General features: G+C 46.1%; 1 protein-coding gene across 8 annotated transcripts in view; it reads right to left on the bottom strand.

Annotated features, from left to right (window-relative positions):
- The window catches only part of Nr2c2 (nuclear receptor subfamily 2 group C member 2), a 68776-nt gene extending 41407 nt beyond the window's left edge, over positions 1-27369 (bottom strand). For 2 of the 8 annotated variants that reach the window (XM_046425514.2, XM_046425521.2), the window contains exons 1-2: positions 27262-27362; positions 13555-13638 (exon numbers count right to left, since the gene is read on the bottom strand). In XM_046425514.2, coding sequence (XP_046281470.1) covers positions 13555-13614 — 60 coding nt within the window. In that variant the 5' untranslated portion in view covers positions 13615-13638; positions 27262-27362. Of the gene's footprint in view, positions 1-12144; positions 12230-13554; positions 13639-26269; positions 26516-27261 lie in introns of those variants that run through there. The other 6 variants (XM_046425516.1, XM_046425520.2, XM_046425515.2 and 3 more) reach the window with 6 other exon arrangements.
- Positions 27370-27791: the final 422 nt, after the last annotated feature.

Here is a 27791-nt window from a genome sequence, read left to right as displayed (position 1 = left end):
CTCCCAAGCCACTGGGATCACAGGCTATGCCACCACACCTGGCTAGCTATTGGCAATGCTAAGAAACCTAACATTGCATTCACTAAGTTTGCTCAATTAAAGGTGCATAGTTTTTTCTTTCTTAGATGGGTTAAAAGAGGAGTTTATCTAAAGCCGATTTTTGGTTTTAGCAGAAAAAATGGTTTCATTTTTATTGATTCACTATTTCCTACACCAATAAAAGACTACAACTTTAAAGACTTTTTAAAGTATGAACCACTAAAGGTGAACCTCAATGCCGGGAGATTTCAAGGAAGGTGCTTGTTTTCTGCCACAGATCGTGGCTTCACTGTGTCACCACATCAGGGGGACTCTCTGAACCTGTGCTTCTGTGTAAGGTGCGGCTCTTCTGCAGGGACAGCAGGCTTCCTCACGGCCTCCTTTAGACAATTCCTGTTTTTCTCTTACATTACATACAAGTCTCCTCCTTATTCCAACAGTACTTCTACTCCAGTCCCACTGTGTGCGTTTCCCCTACAGAAGAGCTTTATCTCCCTACCACCCTCAACAATCACTCCTCCACAGCATCCTCTATGGCCCCTAGGGCTACGTGCTGACATGAACCACCATTTCACAACAAACTGCTTTCCTTTTATTTCCCAAATGTAGCTAATATATTGATTTTTGAAGTTATTTCTGTACAAGTGGCTACATTTTCTATGAATATCATTTTGGTACAGTAAAAGGTCATCTTAAAATATACTAATAAAAAGAGGGCTCTAGGTCAGAAGGAATTGAAAACCCCTAGAACAAGGGACCACACTGCATGCTCAATGAATGGATCAGCACCTGGGCTCATTTAATTAAAGTCCAGCTATCAGTGTGAGGCCCGGTGTTTAAAATAAGAAAAAACTGTTAACAACTGTTCACACACACTCCCAACTTGGAAGATACAATTTGACTGGGCTTTCAACTCAGCTTCTTCCTGTGTGTAGAAATACTCCCACATGTGAGCCCAAGGAGAGAAGCACAAAGATGATCCTTGCAGTATGACAACTTAAACACACACCTACAGTGGAGTGGCCAAATAGAAACCCGATCTTTGGTAATGCTATATAATTAATAGGAAACAGAATTATGTATGTATCTCTATATTTGAGCCACAGTTAAAATATTAACTTTATCAAGGGATCATATTGATCAGAATCTCACATCCAGTGTGATTCCATTTACTTCCAACTTAAAAACGTACGCATCCCTGAGGCTGAGTATGGAGCTCAGTGGTACAGAGCTGGCCCAGCGTGCAGGAGGCCCAGGGCTGGAGGCCAGCACTGCAGAAAGCAAAGACAAATTTCCCACAACAACTAAGAACTATATATTTCTATAGTTAAATATGTCTGAAGGCACTCTGGAAAAAAGTCTGGAGGTAACACACCCAACTAAAAACCAAGAAATTTCAAAAACTTGGTGTCATTCAGGCCAGTCTACTGATTACATGGTGATTAAGTTAAAAAGTTGATTAAAGATGAAGTGAAACCTAGAATTAGCTATAAAACGCCTACACAAAACATAGGAGAAAATCTTTGTGAACTAAGATTAGTTAACAATGTTTAGATAGGATATAAAAAACCCAAATAATAAAAATGAAAAAAAATACATTAAACTTCATCAAAATAAAATCTGTTCAAGAGACATATCAAGAGAATTAAAAGATGTCATAGATTGCAAATATTTTCTTCCAATATATCTGAATAAATAACATGCATGCAGAATATATTTTAAAAACCCCAAATTTAATAAGAAAACAAAGACCTCAATTTAAATAAATAGGCAAAAGATTTGAAGAGATATTTCAAAGAGGATATATGGCAAATAAGCACAAGAAAAGATGCTCAACATTAGTCATAAAAGAAATGCAAATTTAAAACCACAAACTAGTGCGCATCTAAGATTAAAGATACCGATTACACCAAGTATTGGCAAAGACACAGAGCAACCAGAACTCTGTGGCACAGCTGGGGGGAATATGAACTTGTATAACTTTTTTGGAGAACAATTTGTGAATTCATTAAAACAGGAAAAAAACAAAAACAAAACAAAACAGTGGTTGCCTGGGGATGGATGTAGCTAGAGTGGTACTTGGAAGACAATATATAATCTAGTATTTGCATTAGAAAAGAAGAAACAAGTCAACAAGGTAGGAATCCACCCTAAGATTAAAAAAAAAAAAAAAAAAAAGCAAAAGAAAATAGAATAGGGACAGAAATTAATCAAAGACAAAACAATTTATAAAAGTCATAAAGGAAAAATGACAGTATTAGGGATGAAGGGGCTATAACTAGAGATGCTTCAAATCTTAAAAATATAAAATAAGCATATTCTGAACAACCGTATGACGATAAATTTTCAAATTTAAGACCAAATGGACAATTTTTTAGGTGGAATCATAAAAATTTTTCTAGGTACTAATCTTTTACTGGCAAGTTCTACAAGCATCCCAGGAACACCAATTCCAACTTCATGTAAATTATTAGGGCACAGAAAATGAAGGAATCTTCTCTCACTCCATTTTAGAAGATGTGAAAAACTCAAGAAAAATTATAAGTTACCCTCACTCACGAACACAGAGACAAAACTCCTAAACAATTAGTTAGCCAAGAGCTGGGCGCAGCAGTGCACGTCTGTGATCTCAGCTACTTGGGAGGCTGGTGGAGGCAAGAGGATTGCAAGTTCAACACCAACCAGGGCGACTTACCAGAAATCCTGTCTCAAAACAAAAAGGGCTTAGCATATGCAAGGCCCTGGGTTCCATCCCCAACACTGGAGTGTAAAAAAAATGAAAAAGAAAAGAAAGAAAGACAGAGAGAGACAGACAGACAGAGAGAGAGAGAGAGAGAGAGAGAGAAAGAAGGAAGGAAAGAAAATTAACAAATTGAGTCAAGAATGTGTATAAAATTAAAGTCAAAATGAGGTTAGCTTGGGCTGGGGCTCAAGTGGTAGTGCGCTTGCCTAGCATGTGTGAGGCATGGGGTTGATTGTCAGTACCACAAAAAAATAAAGATATTGTGTCCACCTAATAAAAAATAAATATTTTTTAAAGAAGTGATAAAATTTATCATCTGCTCAACAAAATAATTTTTATTACAATTAAGAATAAGAGAAAGTCTTTAATCTGATAAAAAGTCAATAAAAGCTCACAGAGCTGCTAAAAGCCTTCTTTTAAAATGACGAAGGGCGAGGCAAGGATGCCTACTATCGCCACTTCCATTTGACATTGTACTAGATTATCCAAACCAGAATAGTAAAGAAAAATGTAAAACTACCATTAAATCAGAGGCCATCAAAACCCAAGTGAGTTTAGAATTAACAGAATTAATAAGAACAAACTGCTCAAGTTTAAAAATCAAAAACAAAACCACTTGCATTTCTATATGCCAGCAAGAACTGGACATTAAAATTTTAATCTGATATTTATAAACAGCATCATAAAACAAAGTATTAGGAAACGCTAGATCTTTTTGGGAAAAAAAAATTTGCCATGATAGATTCTAAACTCCAACATCAATATCATAAAAATGTAATTTTCTTCAAATTGATTAAGTATTTGCAAATCTCAATTTTGGAAGCCAACAGGCGTTGTTTCTGTATGTATATAATGTAACAAATTAATTTAAAAATTCACATTTAAGTTGGAAGGACTGAGAAAATTCAAGACCCTCTTAAAGATGAATAATAAAGTTACGGATACTTGACCCTTATAAATCCTCATCTTAGGCTAAAATGTCAATTCCAAGAGGTTCAAAATTCTAAATCTAGAAAGTTCAACTTTAAATCTTCCAGAAAACAATCTAAGAATCATGGCCATGTGGTAGGGAAGACCTCATAAATAAGAGATGGACAACACAACCCCCAAAGATAAGGGCTGATGAAGCATCATGAGGAGTGTGAACCCCTCAGTAACAGTTCCTCACCTGCCTGACTTGCACAAGGCTGACGGGTTAGCTCTACCACTGTTCCCAGGGGTGCTTCTCTACCCTAATAGAATCCACGAGCATACTGGATACCTGAGCACCCGGGCTTGAACCCTAACACATACTTTGATTTTGAGGACCTGCTTAGCATGTGCAAGGCTCTGGGTGGGTCCATCCTCAGCCCTCGCACACACACAGCGACAGGCTTTAAGACTGAATGAGATCACACACTTACACAGCTCAGGGTGTCTGGCACACACGAGGGTTACCGTTTCGATGGATGCTCTGCTGTCATGTTATCTCTAAATGTGTGACCTATGAAACTGTCACAGAAATGATGTCAGAGCACCCGCGGAAACCAAACTGATTCACAGTGACCGCTCCCAACTCTGCAAAGCTTTGTATCATTGGGTGACATCACAGGATTGGGGGGGGAGGCACAGCGTTGTGTATGTTGCCTGCTCACATCAGGACCATCCCCCGCCACACGTCCCCCGTCCTCTGTCCCACTGCGCGCTTCTCCCAGTCTTTATACATTGCATACGTTTCTCTCAAGTCTCAGGCAGGAACTCGGCATCCATAAAACTATTTTCACTTTAAGACAAAATCCTGTACTTAAGTTTCATTATTAGGATTAATGTATCTTTGTAACTGTGCTATTTTTATTTTTATTAGGGTTATTATTTCTGCTAGTTCCCGGTCTGTGCCAAGTCCTATTTTTCTATAAGCTGTTATTTTTAGAGGACAGAACACAGGGTTTTCAGAAACGCCCGCATTATGTAATGTCAGAGACGTCCACTTTCCAACTCTTAGAGAGCAGAAGAAATCTTACCAATGTAGTCCTGCAGGGGATGCAGTTTGATTCAATCAATACAGACCAGGGAGGGCAGGGACATCATACAGGATGGACACAGCCACCCAGCGAAATTCCACTGCAGGATTAAGGACATGCATCTGCTCACCCTAGGAAGGGAGCGCGGTGCTCAGGGCGAAGACCAGCCGCACGCACTGCACCCTGGAGGCTCCCGATCCAGCCCCCCAAAACAGGTCCCTCTTCTGATGAAGACTCTCCGATGGCTCCCAGCACATGGGAAACAACATACAAGTCCCTCACCGCAGCCTATAAGGCCAAGATGCTGTGGCCCGGCTTCTCCCCCTGACCCCATCCCCTCTGCCCTGGGCTCCTGCCACACAGGCCTCACTGGGGCTGTCCTGCAGGGAGACATTCTATAGAATATGAAGACACTCTCTGGAATATTCCAAGCGTCATCCCCTGCTTCCCTGCCTAGTATGTCCCCCACCTCTGTAGCCTCACCCCAGAAACTCACAAGAACCACTCCTACACCATTCAGGTCTCCATTTAAATGCCACCGTCTGAGATCCTCCTGGACAGACCCAGACATTAACTCCCATGGGTCTCTTCCCCAAAGGAGCATCCCGACACTGACATTTTAGTTGTGGTGAGATATTCACCGTCTATTTCTAATAGAATAGAAACTCGTGTTGCAAAGCCTTCATCCAGCATGCAGGAAGCACTCTAACAATTTCATGATAAATAAATGGGATATTTCTGGAGCCCCTTGAAGTCCATCAGTGAACAATGACAATTTCTTTACAAGGACAAGTACTTCCTGACTTCCCGTTAAATGCAGAGAACAGGTACATTTGCTACCCCCATTTCTTTACCAAATCACATTGCAGTATGAGTAAATGAACAATAAAAAATGCCCAAATGCACAAGGACAAAAAGAGCAGTCAGGAGATGAGGGGGGGGTCACAAATGCTAAGAAACGTGGGAGCCGGACAGCAGATGGCGGGTGGAAGCTGACCTGGCAGAAAGGACACAGCTGCAGAGGCGCACACCACAGAGGAGCTGGCCCACGCCCCCTCAGAGCCCTGAGAAGGCTCCATCTGGGACTCTGGGTCTCAGACAGCTGGGCTAAGAAGCAGGCCGAAAACCAGGGTCCAGCTTTCCGTGGTGAGGAGCAACCCCCGACCACCACACCGGGCCTCACTCCACTGCAGGAAACGGGAAGTCGGTGTGCAGACATGCTGAGCAACAGGCCCAAACCCAGAGACCACACAGCTGCCCGGTGAAGGATCCAGCCCTGACCCCTCCCCTCTAAGAGGTATGGAAAGGTGATGCGTCACCAGCTGCCAGGGTGGCAACTAAAAGACCACACAAACACAGAAATGCTTTTTTCGGGGGTCAGGGACGGCTCAGGCAAGGGAAGAAAGGGAGGCAAGAGCCAAGAGAGACAGCACCCCGAAACCCTCTATAACTGGGGAGAAGACATCCTGTAGCATATTCCACCCAAATAAGGCAAGGGATAGGATTTTGAAAAGTGGAGTCTTGTGTGGGATGTCCTGTGGTCAGCAGACTGATTGACATCTTGGCTGCGTGGGTCACAGGCAGAGCGGGAGGAAGGCGCAGGGCGGTGCTCAGCCCATCAGCAGCAAGGCCCCCACACACAGCCTAGGGTGCCTCCGACAGTGACCTAAGGAAGGGTGACCCTCCACCCCGGCCCCACTCCTATGTCCTGTGCCACAGCTTTCAAACAGACTAGGACAGGACAGTGGCAACAAGGCCTACACCTCTCAGACACGAAACTGGAGAATTCTCGCCTGGAAAAACTTGAATATTCAACTCTAAGAAAGCAACCTACAGACAGCGGCAGGGGCGTGGCACCCAGCCCTGAGAGTGAAAGATGAACAGGAGGGAACGAAGCCATTAGCTCAAGGGTCCAGACTCCAGCTCATCAGAAGTTCTAGAAAGAGTCTTGAACAAAACTGAGGAAGAAATTCTCAGAGAAATAGTATAAAGCAATTTCCTAAAAGAGGAGGATGTAGATTTCTAAACCCAAAGAACCACCTGAGCCCTGAGCATCATGGATTTGAAAAACGCACCCACTAAGGGACAAACTGTGAACTTCAGAACCAAGGGGTAAAGAGACCATCTTAACAACGGGGTGGGGGGGTGGAAGGTGTCAGGGGAGAGGCCCAAGGAGGAGGCTGCAGCTCCAGCACCGCCCAGGGGGAGGCGCAGGAGGTCCCCAGAGCAGCCTCAGCCCAGTGAGGCTTTCTAGAGAGAAGCACCAGAGCGGCCTTGACCTTTCAAAAGCAACGCTCCAAGCTGAGAGAATGAAATGCCTTTGAAACTCTGAAGTAAAACCACTTTCAACTTCGGTTTCTATTCCTAAACTCCCAGCTCAGCAAGGCAGAGTAGATCAGGACAGGTTCAGATCTCAAAGATCAAACACCACCTGTCTCCCAGGCACCTTTTCCCAGGAAGCCATGGAAGCATGTTCTCCATAAAAAACAAAGAAAGAAAAAGTAATGAAGAAACCAGGAGAAAAACAGGGACTCAAGGAAACAAAGAATCTGAACCAGAGAGAAGGGCTGACCAAGCCAGAAACACAAGCAGGAGGGGGGCAGAGGGCCTGAGGAGGAATGCTTCCACAGGAAAGAAGCACCGGAACATTCTTCTGATGTATCTGTACGGAAAACAGCAGAGAGTCTCCCAAGGCCACTGGAGACACCAGGAAGCAGGTGGCAGATTATACAACAGCACAATGGCTCCTGCGGTGCACAGATACGTCTTATTGGGATGATGGAGGGAAGAGATGTGGCCGTACGGGTCACTTAGACCATGAAGTCCCCCATCCATGATGGCGAGTCAAAAGAAAATGTCCAGTCAGAAATAAAAGCAGAGTTATTATTAGATGTTACAGCAACAAACAGGATTATAAGTGAGTACTATAGGTAACTGTGCCCCCAAAATTGGACAACCTAGACGTCACCTAGGGACCAATTCCTAGAAACACACAATCTACGAAGACTGATGAAGAAACAGAGGATCAGAGTAGACCTAGAACTATGAGGAGATCAAATAAGCAATCAAACCTTCCAAAAGAGAAAAGCGCTCCACCACATGGCTTCACTGGGGAATCCTATCAAATATTTAAAGAAGATTTTCACCCATCCTTCCAACTCTGCCAAAAACTGAAGAGGAGGGACCCTCCTAACTCATTCTATGAGGCCAGCATCACCTGGTACAAAAGCCAGACACAGGAGAACTGCAGCCGACCGTCACCATCCAATGATGCCACCATCCTCAAGGACACACCAGCAAACTGAACTCAGCATCGTGTTAAAGGGGTACGCAAGCACGACCAGGAGCGGTTTACTAAAGAACGCAGGAGTGGCTCCAAACACCTAAACTCATCAGTCACACGCCCTATTGGTGTAATGAGGGAAAACCCATCCCACACAATCCTCTCAGTTGATGGAGAAAAAGCAGCCTGACAAAATTCAATCCCCTTTAGGATCCAGGCGCTCAGCCAAGTAGGAACAGAGGAGATCACCTCCACACAGCGCAGGCCTGGCGTGAAGAGCCACTGCTGATGGCAGTGCCTTTCAAGGACGGCAGACTGGGGGTTCTCCTCTAAGATCAGGGAGGAGCCAAGAATGTCTGCGCCTTGGCCACTTCTACTCAACACCACGGAAAGTTCTAGCCCAAGCCATCAGGCAGAAAAGGGGGGCACGGGCAGCCAAATGGGAAAGGAAGAGAAACTATTTCCATTTGTAGCCGATGTGATCTGACATGTAAGAAAGCTCTGTTAGAAATTCTAAGTTTGGCAAACCTGCAGGATACAAACTCCATACACAAAAAACCAGTCACCTTTCTAAACTTAACTCTGCACAATCTGAAGAGGAAGTTAATAATTCCATTCACAACAGCATCAAAAGTAACAACCCCAGGGCTGGGATTATAGCTCAGCAGCAGAGCGCTTGCCTCACACATGAGAGGCACTGGGTCCCACACTCAGCACCACATAAAAATAAATATACTTAAAAAAATAACCGAGGGAAAAAAAAAAAAGACTGAAAACTACAAAACACTGCTGTAAGTGATTACAGAAGCCCTAAGTAAGTGGAAAGGTATCCCATGTTCATGGAGTTGGAAGACACTGTGATGTCAAGATGCTGAAAATACCCAAGCCACACTGATTCAGCAATGCCTATCAAAATCCCGACGATTTCTTTTCAGACACACAAAAGCATATCCCAACATTCTGATGGCACCTCTAGGCACCACCTTGAAAAGGAAGAACAAAGCGACATGTCTCACTGATTACAAAACTTACTACAAAACAGTCTAGTTCTAGCATAAAAAGCACATATACATAGACCAATTAAATAGAATAGATCCTAAACCTTGAGAATATTAAGCTAAATGAAATAAACCAGTCACAAAATAACAAGCTCTGTGTGACTCTCCTTGAAAGCAGGACGGTGGTTGTGAGGGGCTGTGGGGGGTGGCTCTTCACAGCAGCACTGCTCACAGTAGCCAAGAGGTGAAAGCAACTTAAATATCTACTGAAGGATGGATAGATAAATAAAATGTGGCCCAACGGAATATTAATCAGCCTTAAAAAGGAAGGAAATTCTGACACACACTACAACACAGATGAGCCTTTTGGACATTATGCTAAGTAATATGAGCCAGTCCCAAAATAGGTGAGATTCCTAGAGTTGTCAGATGCATAGAAAGAATGGTGGGCAGCCAGGGCGCAGGGGAAAGGAGAATGGGTAGTCAGTGTTTAATGGGTACAGAGTCAGTTTGGGAAGATAAAGGAAGTGCTGGCCACGGACAGCGGTGACTGGCAGCAGACGTGCACAGCAGTGTGGAGGTGCTCCACACCAGCAAGCTAGCTTTAAGATCCACGTATGTGCACTACTTGAACAAGAAAATGCAAACTGTCCAGACTGTAAGAGGGCAGAATTCATCAAATTTCATCAGCCTGACTTGGGTCTTGCAGGACACGGACACCTGAAACGTGAGCAACAGCAGCTCTGTCCCTTGAGCCCCGTCCCTGCACTGGGCGAGCTGTATGTCTAACACCCCCGTACATGGAAGCGACAGTTTAAGTTTTCTGCAGTGAAGATGTCAGAGTCTTCATGGTAAAAAAAATAATAATAAAGGTGTAAGATATGACTTTCTCACCCATGGCAGGATCTCCCTGTTCAGAGTGTCTGGCCACTGGGAGCCCCTTCAACACCCTGGGGACCAGGGAAGATCTTGGCCAGATCTGTAAAGCCACCCCAAGGCTACTGCAGAGACACATGCCACTTACAGGGTCGCTGTATGAGTGACTTACTTCCTCCTGCTCACAGGCATTCAAAATGCTTCAGCAAGTGAACTTCAAAATCTCCTAACTCAAAATATCTTAGAGCTGAGAAGTGCTTCTGTGCAGGTGACCCTCTGGGACAGCGCCTGTGTATTTACATGTGTGCAGGTGTTTGTTTTAAATTTCTAGTCACCGAGGGAAACCTTAAATGTTTAAAAAGTACTGCAGCATCTTTAGAAAAAGAATCATTTCTTTCATAAATGAAAAGCAAAATTCGGTATGACTCAAGGTCTCACTGCATCCGTTGCCAATTCTTATCTGTCTACTACCCTTTTTTTAATCAACTTCCATAGCTGACAGGCATTGGGGTTACACTGCAGCCAGCAAAGGAAGGTTTCCAATTTCTCCGCATCCTCGCCGACACTAATTAATTAATTCTAACCAACCTAATGAATGTTAAATGGTACTTATTGTGGCTTTAAGTGAAAATTAATCAAATAAAGAATAGAAAAGTGATAGGGAAAAAAAACTGACAAATCCAAAAGCTTTGGTCCTTTGAAAAGATCAACAAGTCAACACTGAAAAACTTTCAGCTAGACTGAGCAAAGTAGGGAGAAGACTCCAACTCCCACCGTCTCAAGGGAAGCAGAGAAATTACTACTGACCCCACAGAAAGGAAAAGGATCACTGAGATCAGGCAACCCGGCTGCAGTCCCCACTCCTGACCACTATCTATGCTAAGCTGTGAGTAACTGAATCATTTTGACATCAGACATCAAACTGTTGTTTTGTACCATCCAACTTCCTGTTCTAGAAAGTTAATCCGGGGACTCTAGAGAAAGTCATTTACATAACTAACCACTGCTGCAGGAAAAGCATGCCACTGACTGTGATCGCAGCTACCTGTTCCGCAGGAGGATCGCCTGAGCCCAAGAGTTTGAGGCCAGCCAGGACAACACAGTGAGACCCCATCTCAAAACAAAGAGCACAACTTAAAACAACAACAAAAAAAAAACCAAGTGAATAATTTTTAAAAATCTATTAAAGCTTACTAAACCTCTCTTAAACATTATTATTGGCACTTCCAAAAACTCTTTACACATTATTTTATTGAATCCTCACAGCAGTCCTAAAGGACGGGTAGGTACTACTATCACTCTCACTTTCCAGCTGAGGAAACCAAGGCACAACATCGCCCACCCAGCAGGTGACAGGGCATGATCTCAAGGCCCACAGCTCCACGTGGGGGAACCTTTCTACCAGGATCCCGCCCCTTCCTACTCACTCCTCTCTGTGGCCCATCTCATGCACAGCCCCTGGACAGGGGATTCCTGGGGAGTAGCCCGTCCTGTCATCCGCCAGTACTCACTCCGGGCCTCCGCCCACCCCCCACCTATGGGAGAGAGGCACACACGCTCCTTCACAGTTCACTGACCAAATGAGCTGTCCCACACCCCACACTGTTCAGAACTCTTCAATGTGGTTACTTTACTCGCCCCCAGGTACTGTCTAGCGTTGAGATGGTCAACTCAAGGATCTCCTGCTCACTTCACTAATCTGATTATATACAGCTTAAGTTCATTAAGCTCAAAATTTCCAAGAACACACATACTTACCCTTTAAAAATAATAAGGATGGGGAATGGTTTAAGTGGGAAGATTGTTCTTGCATGCAAAATTAACGATAACTTTTTTATTTATTTTTGGTAATGGGGAACGAACCCAGGGGAGGGGTACTTGAACCACTGAGTTGCATCTCCAGCCCTTTTTCAATTTTTTATTTTGAGACAGCATCTCACTGAGTTGCTTAGAGCCTCACTAAATTGCCAGGGCTGGCCTTGAACTTGCGATCCTCCCATCTCAACCTCCAGAACTGCTGGGATTATAGGTGTGCACCACTGTGCCCCACCCTATTATTTTAACTCCAAAAAAATGGATGTTTTGCCATGGCAAACAACTGCACCAAGTTAACACATGAATTTGCATTGTTTGAAGGAAATCGGGCATTTGGCAGAAAATTTTAGCTAGCAAATTGTTTGAACGTATAATTCAGAACGTATTTACCTATTTTAACTTCTCTCAAAGAACTGATAGCCTTTTAGAGCAGCAATCCATATACTAGTCTCCAAATCGGCCTCAATGAGGAGCCCTATAAAATATAAAATAACCCTAAATATTTGAAAAACCAACTAATTATTTTTGAGGTGATTATTCCATTCATAAATTAAAGCAACATAAATACAAGCACTTTAACATCAATACTTTCATATTGCTAATGGCCCTTTCCAAAATATTATATTAAATTGTGAACTCTATTTCCTTTCATCTTCATTAACACTAACCTGCATTTGCTGGAGGAGGGGGTGTAACTACACATACTGTTGCCTTAAACTTAATGGTGGATCTAAAATTCTGAAAAATCTGCTATTTTTATTGGTTTAAATTAGCATGTATGTGCTTAGTTTTCGTTTAAAAACAATCCTTTGTTCCTTGGTAAATCTGTCTCTGCCTTAGAAACTAATCAAATGCAAACCTGAATCCTTCCCATGGCTCTTGGTCACCATAACCCATGGTTAACTGAAGGAGCTTTGAAAAACATGCACAGACCTGGGTTAGAATCTCTGCGGGGCTACACGTGCTCTTGGCCAACTACATGTCTTTGAGCCTTGGTTTTCTCACCTATGAGGACGAGAATAATAGTACCAATCTCCAAAGGTTATTGTGAGAATAAGAGCTGGTACAGTGAATATTCATGATTCATGATGTTATTAATGATGGCAGATTAACTAGGCTTTTCAAGGTCTGGCCCGATTACCTCCTTTACACCACAAGCTGCCCCCACATACCAAGCTGATGCCTCAGCTCCTTTACATAAATGTTTGACTTAAATTTCTTCCTAGAATCTGGCACAAAGTTCTCCACCTCACTCACTCGGGTCTGTGTGTCCAGTGCTTACTTGTCATTCAAGACCCACCTCCAGGCTCACCTACCTCCCCTGGAGTGACATTTCTCAATCCCTGTTTACAGTCACTCCATAACCAGGCCTCGTGATCACTGAAGGAAAAACTCATTCTCCTCCATGTTTCTCAGCACTTAGGACAATGGCAGATGGCCAATTACTGCTGAATGCCCAGGCCTCCACCATTTGGTAGTACTAACCAAGTATTAGGCACGAGACAGGAAGGCCAAGCCTTTGAGTTACAACTCTGCCCACGAGTCTGGTAAGAATCAGACTCTGTTAGTTTGGGGCTTGCAGTAAACTTTCAAGTCACTTTAATGTGTATGCAGCCGTCCTGTTCAAGCAGACAAATGCCACGCTATGTCATTTTAACACTTTCTTCCACAGCATCGTGTTCTGGATTTGGATCATGTGACCATTTCCTTGGGACCATTTGGAAATAACAGAGCACACTGATTTTTTCTCTCCTTTCAACAGTAAGGGTGCCAGCTATGGTGCTAGCCCCCGTCACTCACCTCAGCCACCTGCTGGGTCCCCACTCTGTGCTGAACCAGCCCCTCCATATTTGTAGCCATGGTGAAGCAAGATCATTAGAGAACCTGTTTGGAAAAATGCAGCAACTTCTATCAGGTGGGAGAAACCAGGCTACGTGAAAAATAGTACTAATCAAAATTCATCGTTGGTGCCATCTGACACGGGCTGTGCCCTCTACAGAAGGCCGAGCTGGCGGGCAGGCGGAGCGCATCTGAGTATGTGGCACCAGCGTCTTCAATTACAAGTACCGAAATTAATTTGTAGAAACATTTCAATTTGGAAACAAAGCCTCCCCTGGTAAACAGAGATGAAGATGACTCTGGAGTTTAATTATCATCTTCTGGGTTGTATGGTTGGGTCGTCTCTCGGGGAGGTCGGAATTACACACACCTTTTTGGATAGCTCTGTCACCGCAGGCTGAACGAGAAGGCGGCCATCTGAGAAAGGTGTGAGATCAACCCTGGACAGAGCGCCAGCTCGCTATCATCAACTGTGCTGTCACTGGTGGCAATTCGAGAAGCAAAACCTGCCCAGGTGTCGCGCACCTCACAGGTGCAAAGGCAGACACCATGGCAGAGAACGGGCTGATGAGGACCGAGCACCCATAAATTTATTAACTTACAATTGAAAAGTTCTCAATGATGAGAGAACCAGACAATTCAGCTCTCTGCTAAGAGGAATAAAATGTAGCTGGGCACGGTGATGGCGCACGCCTGTGATCCCAGAGACTCAGGGGCTGAGGCAGGAGGATCTCACGTTCAAGGCCAGCCTCAGCAACTTGGTGAGACCCCATCTCAATATAAAAAATAAAAAGGGCTGGGGTGTGGCTCAGTGGTTAAAGACCCCTGGGACCAATACAACAAGAAAAAAGATCTGATACCACCACCAGTACAAACTGAAGAAAATGATTTGATGATCAAAAAGCGTGTTAGCCTGGGTCAGGGTCAAGGTCACTGCTTATGAAGCAACTCCTGGTCCCTTCTGGTCAGGAGCAGTCCCCTGTTCCCCCAGCACTTTCCAACAACTCTACCACAGAAAATCCAGGACCAAGGGAGTCCCACTGGACTTGATTCCTGGAGAATTCGCTAGGGACTGCACAGGTCTCTTCTTAATAGGAGAACAAAGCTCTGGGGATTCCCTCCCAGGATCCGCACGTGAAAACTACACGGCATCACCACACGTGCAGTGTACACAGATGCCCTCCACAGTCACAGACTGGGCCCTGGGACACGCGACTTTACAGAAGCACTTTCCTGCAGCTCCCACCTGCAGGGCTGGAGTGTGGGCCTCTGTGATGCTGTTTAGCTCGTGGCTTTTAGTCACTTCTATCATAACTCCCCGTCCGATTATTTTATCTCCAAAATGGAGAGAGAGAAACGAGAGCATGAAACTGTGACCAACAAGTATCAAAAGATCTGGCTCCGGCCTTCAGGGTTTCGTCAGAACCCTGTAAGAGCTGCGACAGCAGGCCACCAACAGCAGACTCAGCTCTCCTGTGGGGTCAGGTGGGAAGCTGGGGGGGGGGGGGGTCTGGTGTTCATTCTTTTCCTCCCGGGCCTTCTTCCCCCCCTCCCTTCTCCTTCCGACTTTCTCCATCTTTCCTTTCTTTCTGGGGACTGCATCCAGGGTTCCACACATTCTCCCAGTGAGCTATAGCCCCAGCCTATTTACTCTTTTAATAAAGAGCCCAATTTTTTTAAAGTTTGTTTTTAGAAGGAAAAAACAAAACACAGGGAAACACACTACATTGCTACAATTTGGTTCCAACTAATAGAGAAGGAGGGAAAGCACCCCTTCCCATGCACCAGGAAACGGAATGGTGTTAAAATCAGAAAACCCAACAGCCAGGCCAGAGAGGTCATTCAGCAAGGACGCCACACACGGAGCTGCAGCTGGCGACTATCTAACTAATGTTAGATGCTAGCATTGTTTCTAATTGTACTTTGATATAAGAAGTATGTGGACTTGCGTATTTCAGAAATATTCTGAGGGAAATATTAACAATTATAGAAATAACAATACTAGAGAAACACACATCTTTCCATTAGGTTCCCCTAAAAGAAGTGGCTTGATGTTGAAGTTCTGAGTTGAAGTCAATTTTACAGATGACTGCCCAAGATCACGGAGCCTTAGTAACTCAGAGACCTTTATGGCACATTTTAAATTTGCTGGACCAATTAACTTCAGATAGGGTTTGGAGCCCCCAGATAATTCTAAAAGCCAGTGACTATAGACATTAGGTTACAGAAAAGTAGTAGGAAGCCTGTTTGATTTAGAAAGGGTTAAGTATTCTGAATACTCACTATTGTGATCATCAGTAGTAGTCGTATTTTGGAACCGGGAACTGAACTCGGGCTGCTTTACCACTGAGCTATTATTCCCAGTTCTTTTTTGAGCCTGGGTCTCTCCAAATTGCTAAGGATGGCTTCAAACTTGTGATCCTCCTGCCTCAGCCTCCCGAGTTGCTGGGATTACATGTACCCCTGCACCTCGATATTTATTGATTATACAAGTTACAAATATTTTCCCCCTTGGCTCATCTACTTATGTTCTTTAAGGTGTCTTTCCCTATAACCCTGCCCAGGAGCCAGGGATGGAACCCAGGGCCTCACACACGCTAGGAAAATGTTCTACCACTGAGCTACGTCCCCAGCCCTTTAAGCTATACTTTGACAAACAAAGATAATGATGTGCTAGGATGGGGCTCAGAGGTAGAGCGCTCGCCTAGCATGTGTTAGGCCCTGGGTTTAATCCTCAGCACCGCATAATTAATAAATAAAAATCAGAATATTGTATTCATCTACAAAAAATTAAAAAAAAATGATAATGCTGAACTTACCAGCATTTTCTTATATAGTTTATACTTTTATGGTTAAATTCTGTCCTACTGTAGGATTATAAATAGTTGCATGTTTTCTTATATATAAATGTTAAAGAATTTTTGCTCCTACATTTAAGATTCCTGATCCATCTGCAAATTGATCCTCAAATTTGACGAGTAAGACTCTAATTTTTAATAGATAATCAATTCTCCAGCGCCTTGTACTGAACAATATTATTTTCCTATCTGACACAAATCAGGTATAGCTCCGTGTGTGGACATAATCCTAGGCTCTCAATTTTTATTTTACTATTGTTCCACTTATCTTTGTCACCACCATTATCTTATTACAGCAACTTTATAATACTTCTTATCTCTGGAAGGACAAATGTCCCCCGCCAACTTCCTGGACCATCTCAAATGCCTTTCTTTATACTTGAATGGAGCCAACTTTTCTTATACACTTGAATTCTGACAATTTCTGATTTCAGAGTTGGGTTTCTGCCTCTGAAACAGCCATGACCATCATCAACAGAAGCTTTAGAGGTGCTTAAAGAAGGAACAAGGAGGAATGTACACCTATTAGAAAAACAAACAGACACAAAAAGAGGAAGTAAAAGAGAAGCTAATGCCTTCAACATAAAGACTTAAATCCAATCAGAGCACATGTAAGAGATGGTTTCAATACAATATTTTCCTTTTCATTACTTTTTTTTTTGGTACCAGGGATTGAACCCAGGGAGCACTTCACCACTAAGCCACATCCCAGCCCTTTTTATTTTGGAAACAGGGTCTTGATAAATGGCTGAGGCTAGCTTTGGACTTGTGATCCTCCTGCCTTAGCCTCCCAAGCTGCTGGGGATCACAGCAGTAACCACCGAACCCGGCCCATTTCATTACTTTTTAAAATGCCATAAATTATATCTTACCTACAGATGTTTCTTTTTCTAGGGTATCACAATGTAAGTAGTAAAATGAAACGCTTAAGTGATATTAGAAAGGGGAAGGATGTTTAATCCAAGCCCATTCAGAAAAAAGTTTGGGGAGAAGCCTCTCCCTCCAAGAGCTTGCTCACCACAACAGGAAAGGGTATGCTATCAACTAGGGGGTGTCCCCCTAGAAGCAGTTCCAAGGAACAGTGGATTGTGTCTATATGTATTTAAAACGTTAGAACAGCATAATCTTATAACTGACATCTGGGGGAAAAAAAGCCCTATTATTCTGATGCCACCAACTGCAGAAATAAAGCTTTTAGAGACAACCTCTTGGCTTGTGGATCTATGTAAAATGAGCTTGATGACAAATAGTACTTGCTAAGAGGTAACTATATACATGGCATTATTTATTTATTTAATTTTATACTGGGAATTGAACTCAAGGGTGCTTTACCCCTGAGCTACATCTCCATGGTACACACCTGTAATTTCAGCAACTTGGAGGCTAAGTTAGGAGGATCATAAATTTGAGGCTAGCCTTAGCAGCTCAGCAAGACCGTGACTTAAAATAAAAATAAAAAGGGCTGGTGATTTAGCTCAGTGGTAAAGTGCCCCTGGGTTCCCAATCCCCCCAAAAGAGCATGATAGGCATCATAAACTTTCAGGTTAGCAGTTACCTGTTCAGCTTCCTCATCTTCAAAGATCACATCCACATACAATAATGTTCCTAGGAAAAAACCCAACTAGTCTCCAAAAAGATTTAGTATCTTAAGTTAAAAATTGATCCAAAAAAATCTTCCTCCAACAGTTTTAAACTAAGTCCAACTACCTTCACCAATCCTTACTAAGAAACAGCTATTAACTAGGCAACAACCTGTCTGCTGAGAAGCTGCAAGAACAGCAAAAGAACAAGGAGTCCTCATCTGTGATGAACTTAAGGGTACCAAGAACATCTCGGCAAGGCTAACAGACTCGAGGAACAAGCATTTCCCTCTGCCCCTGGGAGCCAATGACACTGCTAGGAGAGAGGGTTAGGGCAGCATTGACGGAAGGGTGGAAAAGCAGCAAACAGAGAAAGGGAGGAGCTCTAAGCAGAGCGGGCAGCTCATTCACACCTGGCAGGTCCAAGGAAGGACGGAGGTCTGAGCAGCAGCAGGCCTCCTGCTGAGGAAGGACGGGAGAGGGGAGTGGCAGAGAGGCTGATGCGGTTACAATGGAGAATCAGTAGTTCAGCCAAAGAACCCGTGTGTGCATATGCAGATGCCTGCACCCAGCAAAGAAAAAGAAAAAGAACAGGAGGCCAACTAGGAAGCCAGGGCATCCGCCAAGGCTCAACATGAAGGAGGTTCTTAAACTTAAGTTGAACTAATGAGTTTCTCTGGATAGCACACGAATGACACCAGGACATAGAACACAAAACACAGGACAAGGGCACCTGCCTAGAAGTCACTCCCAGTACCGCAAAACAAACCAACACAAAACCTGTAACAAGGGCCACAGAATGACAGCAGAACACACTGTGAACAGAATGCACGGTTCCAGGCTCACAGTGACCGCCAAGGAAACCCTGCAGGTTGGTAGAGGAGGGCTCCAGACCTCAATGCAGTGACACCTGGGCTCCCGCTGGGGACACCTAAATGTCCACTCAGTGGCCAGGACAGCCCAGCTGTGCTCTCCCCGGGCAGGGCCAGGAGTCAGTGTCCCCATTAATAAAGTCCCTTGTCTTCATTGATAAACGCATGAGCCCGTCTTGGCCTCACAATCAACTGACTGAACTCGTCCCTGTTTGTGGACTGCGTGGCCCTGGTCACACAGCATTCAGAAAGCCCACTCTCTGGGAATTCTCTCCTCTAAACAAGTGGCCTGGACCCGGAGGCTCAGGCACAAAGCCAAAACATGCAATGCACAGCGGCTACCACTGAGGGACAGCACCACTGTTACTTCATTAAGGGAAAAAAACAACACAAAAAAGGCAGTAGCCCAAACTGCAAAATGTATATTATAATTAGGACTAGAGCCTCAATTTACCATAAGATCCACGTGAAATTTAATTATACGTGTATTATATGGAAACACCAAGGGCACTTGTAGTTCCCTGGTAAATTGTGTAACTGAGCAAAAATAAAAAACGCCGAATTAGAACAAAAATCTCGGATTTTTTTATATTTGTTTTTTTTGGAACCAGGGATTGAACTCAGGGGTGCTTAACCCCTGAGCCCCGTCCCCAGCCCTTTTTCTATTTTATTTAGAGACAAGGTCTCAGTAAGTTGCTAAATTGCTGAGGCTGGCCTCCAACTTACAATCCTCTTGCCTCAGCCTCCCAAGCCCCCAGGGATTATAGGCGTGTGCTACTGGGCTGGGCTGTGTTTACAATTCAGTGGCATCAAGCATATTCACACTGTGGTACAGCCATCCCTGCCACCCATCTCCAGCTTCAAATATTTTAAAATAAATCAATTCCTAATAACTATTTACAGAATACTAGATATGGAGTTTCTCAATAGATGTTAGGTATTCAGTATAATTTAATTACACTGTAATTGTCAGAAGTCTTTGTGGGACAATAAAAATTGAACAATCTGGATAGACAGGAACAAAATGAGAAATACGTAACCCCAGACTCGAAATCATAGATCAAAACTTGAAATGAGGAAATAAAAATCAAGTGGCAGGTTAACAGAATACAAATATTCATCAACAGAAAAAAAAAATTGCTCACGGGGATGCCTCTGAGTTCAAGTACCACATCCTGTCATCAAAACTGTTACTTTTAGACTCAAAGATGGCCTGGCCTTTGGGTCACGGGCTTTCTTGCCCATTGTGCCTGTCCAGGGGACACTTGTGAGAAGGCCAGCAGTGGTCAGTGGGTGCTGAGGAGGCGGTGGGGTAAGGAGGGAACGGCAAGGAAGAGGAGCCACTGTCACATACCTGGAGTCCTCTGCTACCAGGTCAGTTTTACAGTCATCTGCGTGGAGACTTCTACAGTAAGTCACTGTACACTGGAGGATTCTTTCTACCCTACCAAGAGCCAAGAGCAAGGGTAACATGGACTCTTCACTTCTGAGTCCGTGGATGGATGGATGGAGGGAGGGAGGGAGGGAGGGAGAGCAGGGAGGACCTCGTGGGCTTTGTGGGAAACCAGGCATGATTTACCCTGTGGCCGGCCTTGGGAGGAGGCTTTATTAGTCCCACCTACCAGATGGAAAAACTAAGCCTCACTAACCAATCGATTTAAAGTCATCCAGGGTGGGGCTGAGGTGGAGCCCTCACCTGGCATGCACGAGGTACTGGGTTTGATCCTCAGCACCACATCAAAATAAAGATTGTGTGCACCTAAAACTAAAAAATAAACATTAAGAAAAAATAAAAAATAAAGTCATCCAGCTAGCAAAGCAGGAGGGGAGGAGTCCAACTCATACCTCGGACTCACACAAAAATCCCCCTCGATCACAGTGCCCTTCAAAATAATTTTCCCGAAAGAGAAAATCGAGGAGGAAATGCAAAATAAAAGTGACAGGCAGCCAGTTAACTACCTAAGGGAATGAACTAAAGGTACGTCATTTAAAAACCGATTTACACAACTACTGATTCCTAAATACGTGACTTAGGCTTCAGGACTGCTGACAGAAATTTCAGACCCAGCTCCACTCTGGGTGTACTATGACAGTTTATCAGGCACTTGAATAAAACCTTGCCCGTATGGTAATCACTGCGACATGCAAATACAAAGCCCACAAATTATAAACAGTTTGATCAGTGTCCACCAACTGGACACACGTGTAAATACACTCAGGTCAGAAAACATTACCAGCACCCAAATGTCCTGGGTATACCCCAGGTCCACTGGCATTAACATCTTTCTCCTCCTGACTTCTAATTTCCATGGGTTAATTTTGCTTGGTTTTGAGCTTATTGTAATACATATCTGCCCTTGTTTTCTTTTTTTGCTGAAGGTGATTTGTGTGACAACCATCAGTGGTTAGTCCATTTTCATTACTATATAGTACTCCAGTGCGTGTGACTATGCCACGATGTTTTCATCGACAGCTGTTAGACATTTTGATTGTTTCTAGCATGGAGCTCTTATGCTCACTCCTGTGAACATTCTCATCCATGCCTTGTGATGTCGTGCCATCCTCTGTGCCTTTACAGTTTTTCCTCATTTTCATTCTTTGTTTTGTTGTGGTTTGGGTGCTGGGGACTAAACCCAGGGCCTCCCACGTGCTCTACCATTAAACTTCACCCCAAGTCTCTTACTTTAAAAAACTGTCCTGCACATCTTCACAAAAGAAACATACATCATAAATTTAAATTTTTAATCTCTTAAAAATCCTGTACTAAGTAAATCAACAAACACACTCTAATTACCAGCCTTTTTAGTTGACGACTGACATACTTTGACACCTGCTTGGTAAAGCAATTAAAAGGTGACTTTTCAATAATTCCAAGGTATTCACCTCATCAACCTGGTTTAAAAAAAAAAAAAAAAAAGGTGTTGCAGACGCAATGGGAGAGCCACTGGGGGAAAGGCAACAAGAGCAGTCCCCTGGAGTTCCAGGGCCGTCCAGTCTCAACTCTTTCTCAGAGAGCTGCTGGCCCCACACAGGCAGCTGCTGAATGTTCCTAAGGGGAGTGTGGGGGCTGCTAGTAGGAAACTCAAGGTCTCCTGCACAGATCCATCAGCACTCATGCGAAAACCACCAAGCCCTCAAGTTTGAGTCTCGCCCCATCAGCCTCCCTCCTCCTCTCTCCAGCGGCTATCCTGTTTTCCAGAAAATGGTGTCCTTTTGTACACTTGAAAATCTTGGAACAAAATTATGTTTTACACATTAGTATTTCTAAAGTTACAATCCTTGGGATTGTTGTCAGTAAATATGGAATAAAACCTTTCACCCCCTGTTAAAGGGCCTCCTATTAGGCGGGAAGCTTGTATCAATACAGGCTTCCAAGAGTCTGGGAGGAGGACAGCTGAGGTCTGAACCAACTTGCTGCCTTCATACCCCAGGAGCTCCCCAATCACCCCCCTATACTCCCAGGCTTCCAGATGCCAGGGCCTCAATGTGCTTTCACCTCATTTTAACAAACACCCCATGTCAAGGCCCCCATCTAGGCTTCCATCCCCTAGGCCCATGTCCTCCCTATCAGCGGGCGCTGTTCCGGGACAGCCAGCCCCAGAGCTGCTGCTGCCACCTGCACTCCAGCACTCAGGCACCTGTACTGAGGACAGGAGAATACTTGTCACCTGGGGTAGACACAGAATGCAAAGGGACACATAATAACAATCTCAGCCTCTAGGCAAGTCAGGTTGGAGGCAAATAAACCTTCATGAATATAGAGGAACCTCATTTTTCAGGGTGTGACAGGAGTGTGAACAGGAGGTTAAAGGTGATGAGCGCACGTGGAGGGGAACCTGCGCTGTTGAAGGTCCTTACAAGCAACAATAAAGCACAGAGAGATGCCAAAATCTTGTGGAGGACTCTGCATCAGACTTGAGGGAGGACTCGGTGAACTCCACGAGCACTTCCCACGCAGACCCGAGCCACCCTTCAGATCCCCCCATGCGGTGCTTGCTGAGGAGACCTCGCCCACTCCAGGAGACGCTTGGGGCCCAAAAATCAGCCTCCTGTACTCAGGCAGGGGCCTCAGCGCACACTCCCAAAGGGGATCGACTCCACAGAACTTGGAGACACTCAGGCACCTGGAGACAGGAGACCAGTGGGCTCAGGTCAAGGTTAAAAGTGGGGTCGTTGTACACAAGCCACTTCCCTAGTTTTCAAGGTCATCTGGTCAACACACACAGCCTAGCACCATCCCCAGTCTCAGGGTTGACTTCCTACTTCCAGGTTACAAACAGAGAATGTGTTCGCCTGGAAGAGGCCACAACCCAAGATTCTGGAACCAGGTCTTCCTGGCCTCCACAGTCCAAGCTCTTTGCCCTGGACCACACTGTCACTCGACACTCTGAAGACGAGCTTCTAAACCCTTCAGCTAGTGCCCAGCGGCCCACTCTGAAGTCCCAGCTACCTGGGAGACTGAGGCAGGAGAATCACTGGAGCCCAAGAGGTCAAGGCCAGCCAGGCAGCACAGTGAGACCCTGTCCTAAAAACAACAATAATACACATACACACACACACACACACGCAAAACTTCCCAGAGGAAGCTGTTGCAGGTAGGGGTTTTCTTTGTTTCTATAAAGACATGATCATGAAAAGAAAACATCAACGTCATCATGAACACAACTACTGAAAGCAATAAATACATAATTTAAGCTGTGTGTACTGGCACATGCCTGTAATCCCAGAGACTCAGGAGGCTGAGGCAGGAGGATGCAAGTTCAAGGCCAGCCTCAGCAACTGAGACCCTGTCCCAAAACAAAAAATAAAAAGGACTCAGTGGTAAAGTCCCCTGGGTTCCATCTCCAGTACCAAAACCACAAAAAGAAAGAATGAAATTTAATGGTATAAAACAATATATAATATTTTTAATTAAACCATCAGTTCTTTGGTTACCCTGAGTAATTAGTTCAAGAAATCAAGTGCTGAACAAATGACAATCAAAATTCCTTGAACAGGATGTAAAAGAAACATACAAAAATAAACCAATTATTAAATAAAACTATGGCTGTTTTTGTTTTAAAAAAATGTTATTTTAAATTTATGTGTCATGTAAAATAAGGAAATACAATACAAATGTTCTATTTACCAGACTTTCTGGTAGAAGCTTAACATACATTCTGCAGCTTTTAACCTTGGGTAGCCAATTAAAAGGCGATTTTCAATAATTTTATTGCATGAAATCAATTTACTTTTGGAAAAATAAATATTTATAATTAAGCTACACAGACTTTCAACTCCAACTCTATAAAACCACTAAAAGTTTGTTCCCTGCTGTGATAAAGAAAAAAAGACTGAAATTTTTTTACTTCAAGAAAATCATATTAGCTTGGTGCTTTGCTTCTTCAAATGAATTAAATGACACAATTATATATGGGCTATTTGTTCACACATGAATTTACTTAGAAGCAACAATATGTAATTAAACATAATTCATGTAATTAAACATAATTCAATTAACAAACTGTTTCCGACCTTAAAAAAATAAAAATAAATCAACAAATAGGGAAAAGGGATTTGAATGGGTCATCTCATCTGTAATGACATCTCTGGGTGGTGGCCTATCAGTCAAGAGTCACTTCTTAAATGCATCCAAATACCCTGAGAGACATTTTATTGCTGGGAGTGCTAATTGAAATAGCACATAAAAAGGTAAAAGGTACCCATTAACAGGCAGCAGCTTAGTTATTGATGACATCATAAATTAACGACAATTCATTCACTCAACAAACAGTGCCAGGGATTTGCTAAGTGCTGGATACATAAAGATGACTCCTTCATGTAGTCCTCCTCTCAAAGCTTAGAGTGTGGTCAGAAGGCATTAAACCTAAGAAGACATTAAACAATCACATAATGGAGTGTGTGATGACAAAGTGAGATAGAGGCTACAAAGAAAGGGACACAATATAAAGCAAAAGATCTGATCTAGACTGGTAGTGGCAATCAGGGAGGACTTCCCTGTAAGGGAGGCTTTTCTGCTTAAGCAGAGATCTGCAAGACAAGGAGTCCAGGAAAGAACCAGAGGGGCAGGCTTCTGAGTATTTCATGGTGAAGGCCCTGCAGGTCAGGGGGCTAGGACAGAAGGTCAGCCACGCTGTCAAGGAAGCTGAGGGTAAGCCAGGGTGTCTGGAGCACAGGAATAGAGGAAGGCCTCTACATTACAGGGGTTCTGAACTAGGGTACAGTCCTGGGAAGTAGTCTAATTTTGTTAGCACTATTTCATTCCATACTTTGTTTTCAATATAAACTTGAACTTGATGCCACACCTAGCTGAACAAAAGCATCCAATCTCAAAAGCATCAGTGCGTCTGCTCCAACACCACACCACCTATAAATTTCATTGCTGATATCACTTAACTAGTCCAAGGTCTATAAAGTCAACCACTGCTTCATGACAACCACCTCCAACTTTTTAACTGAGTTTTTAACTATGTTCAGGCACTTTTCTAAGCTCTCTACTTACATTAACTCATTTAATCCTCAATTCCTGACAGAATGTCTTATTATCGTTCAGACGAGGATACTGAGGCTCAAAACTAACCTCTAGGCACAACCACACTGCTAGTAAGCGTTGAACTGTCAGCCCCAACACTTAGTTTTGCCTGAAACCGACTTTGCATCCGTGCCTACACGTGGTGAGTGTGTCAGAGACGGTGGCAGTTCATACACCGGATCATGTTATACGTCTAGCCACCTCTGTATTCCCTGCCTGGGGGATGAATGGGGCTCAGCAAATATCTGCCCAACTGAGGATGGACAGAAGTGGCTGGCAAAGGATGTGAACCCGAGGTAAAGTGACTTCCTGAGGCTGTCCCTTCACGGCAGGGACTCACCGCACTTTCTCTGTCTCTTATTGTCAAACTGCAGATGTTCTGCATTACCCGGCCACAGTCACGGTCTCTGGCTGGGGTAGAGGAGGATCACAGGACAACGACCTAGCTCCAAGCACCTTCCAGCCAGGCCTGGCCAGCGGCCCCCCGAGGTCCCCCAGCTCCTGTGGCTGGCGACCCACCGGGCGCCTCCATTGGAACACGGCACCCTCACGGTGCAAGCTGAGCCAGTGCCCCGGGCCTCCAGCTCCTCCTCCGTGTCCCCTTTGGGGTGTTTTCGTCTAACTGTCCTCCCACCCGACAGGCGGTCCTGCGGGTGGCGCCCAGAACTTCGCTGCCCGCTATCCCGAGCCCGCGGAGCCCGGCGCCCCGCACTCGCCGCCCCAGCCCCACGCGCCCCACTCCGGGCGGCTGGGGACAACACGGCCACTCTGCAGCCCTCGAGCCCCGCGGGGAGGCCTGGGCTCTATTTTCTGAGAAGAGCCCCGCAAACCAACCTGGGAAGGGCGGTGGGGTCCGGCCGGTCAAGCGCGCCCATTCTCCCCGCTGGACCGACCACCAAACTGAGCCTCGGACAGCGGACTCGCCCAGGGCAGGGCCCAAAGCCCGCGCAGGAGCCCCGACAGGTGTCCGGGTTCGGAAACGCTGTCCCCACGAGGCCGCGCCGTGGACTCAAAACGCTTCATCACCTTTACTACTATTGTTCCCCGCCACCCGCGAGCGACGCGTTCCGGGCCCGGGGACGCTGCACTCCCGGCCCCGCCCCGCCCGGGCCGCGCCCCCAGGAGCCCCGCCCCTGGCCCCGCCCCCGCCGCCCGGGCCTCACGCCGCGCCCCGGCCTCTGCTCCCGCCCCGCCAGGGCGCCCGCGCCCCCCGGGGGAACGCCCTCTCCCTCCAGAACCAATCATCAGAGCCTCGGGAGGGCGGCGCCGCAGGCCCCGGCCCTCCTATCGGAGCACCCATTGGTCAACCCCGCTGTCACTCAGGAGGTCGCGGCCCGCACCCGCCTTCCTCCTGTTCCTCCACCCTCCCGTTCATAAAAAACGGCGGTTGGGCCGAGGCGACCGCCAACTGCAGGCGGGAAGCGGAGGGGCGAAGAGCCGGGGAGCGAGGGAAGGAGGGACTGCAGGGAGGAGGAGGGGAGCCCGGCCCAGCCGGAGCTGTCTCCATCGGGAACAAAATGGCGGCGCTGGCGGAGGGCCAACTGTGAGGCGGGGCCGCGGCCATTCCCCCTCCGCCCCCACCCTCGCGCCGGCCGGGCCGGTCAGGGGGAGCCCGCTCGCTCCGCTCGGCCGCGGGCGGGGAAGGGAGGGGAGCGGCCCGGCCCACTATGCAAAGCGGCGGGCGCCGCCGCCGCCACCGCCCCGTGGCAAAGGTAAAAGGGTCGAGTTCAGCAGCAGCCGCCGCCGCGGCGCCTCCATGTCCGCGCGCCAGGCCCGCCCCCTCCGCCGCCGGCCCGAGCCCGCCCCGACCCTCCTTTCAGTTTTACCTCAGGATTGGGCGCCAAAGCGGCCTCGAAGCAGGTCCCGTGTCTGCGGCGGGCGGCCCCCGGCGCGGAGGGCAGGGCGCGGGGAGGCCCGGCTCCCGGCGTCGGCGGGAGCCCGGGGGGCCGCGGGCTCGCGGGGCGGCAGGCGGGAGAGACGAGACGCCGCGGTGGGAGCGGGGGCGGCGGGGGCGGGCCCGAGGGCGCCGCCGGGGTCGCGGGGAAGGGGGGGTTTGTTATTGTTTTTGTCAGTGAAAGGTCAGAGTTCGTGACCCCGGTGCCGCCGCCGCCGCCGCCCGCGCGCTGGTAGGAGGAGGGCGAATGTTCTTCTTCCTCTTCCCAGCGCCAGCCTCGCCGCGGCGGCGGGGGGCGGGCGAGCACGCGATTGGCTGAGGCGCGCGCGCGCACCGGAACGCCGCGGCCGGCGCCCGGTCCATCCGGCCCGCGAGCTGCGGGCCCCGGCGGCTCCTCCTGGGCTCGGCGGCGGCGGGCGCCCGGGGAGCCTGCCGCTCGGACCGCGCGGCCGCCCGGGGTCC

Source organism: Marmota monax, unplaced genomic scaffold, assembly GCF_021218885.2.
Source record: "Marmota monax isolate L192 unplaced genomic scaffold, Marmota_monax_Labrador192_F-V1.1 WCK01_AAM20220418_F8-fsc00028, whole genome shotgun sequence".
NCBI classification, from domain to species: Eukaryota; Metazoa; Chordata; class Mammalia; order Rodentia; family Sciuridae; genus Marmota; species Marmota monax.
The sequence above is the reverse complement of the archived record's forward strand: the minus strand, read 5'-3'. Positions and strand labels throughout refer to the sequence as shown.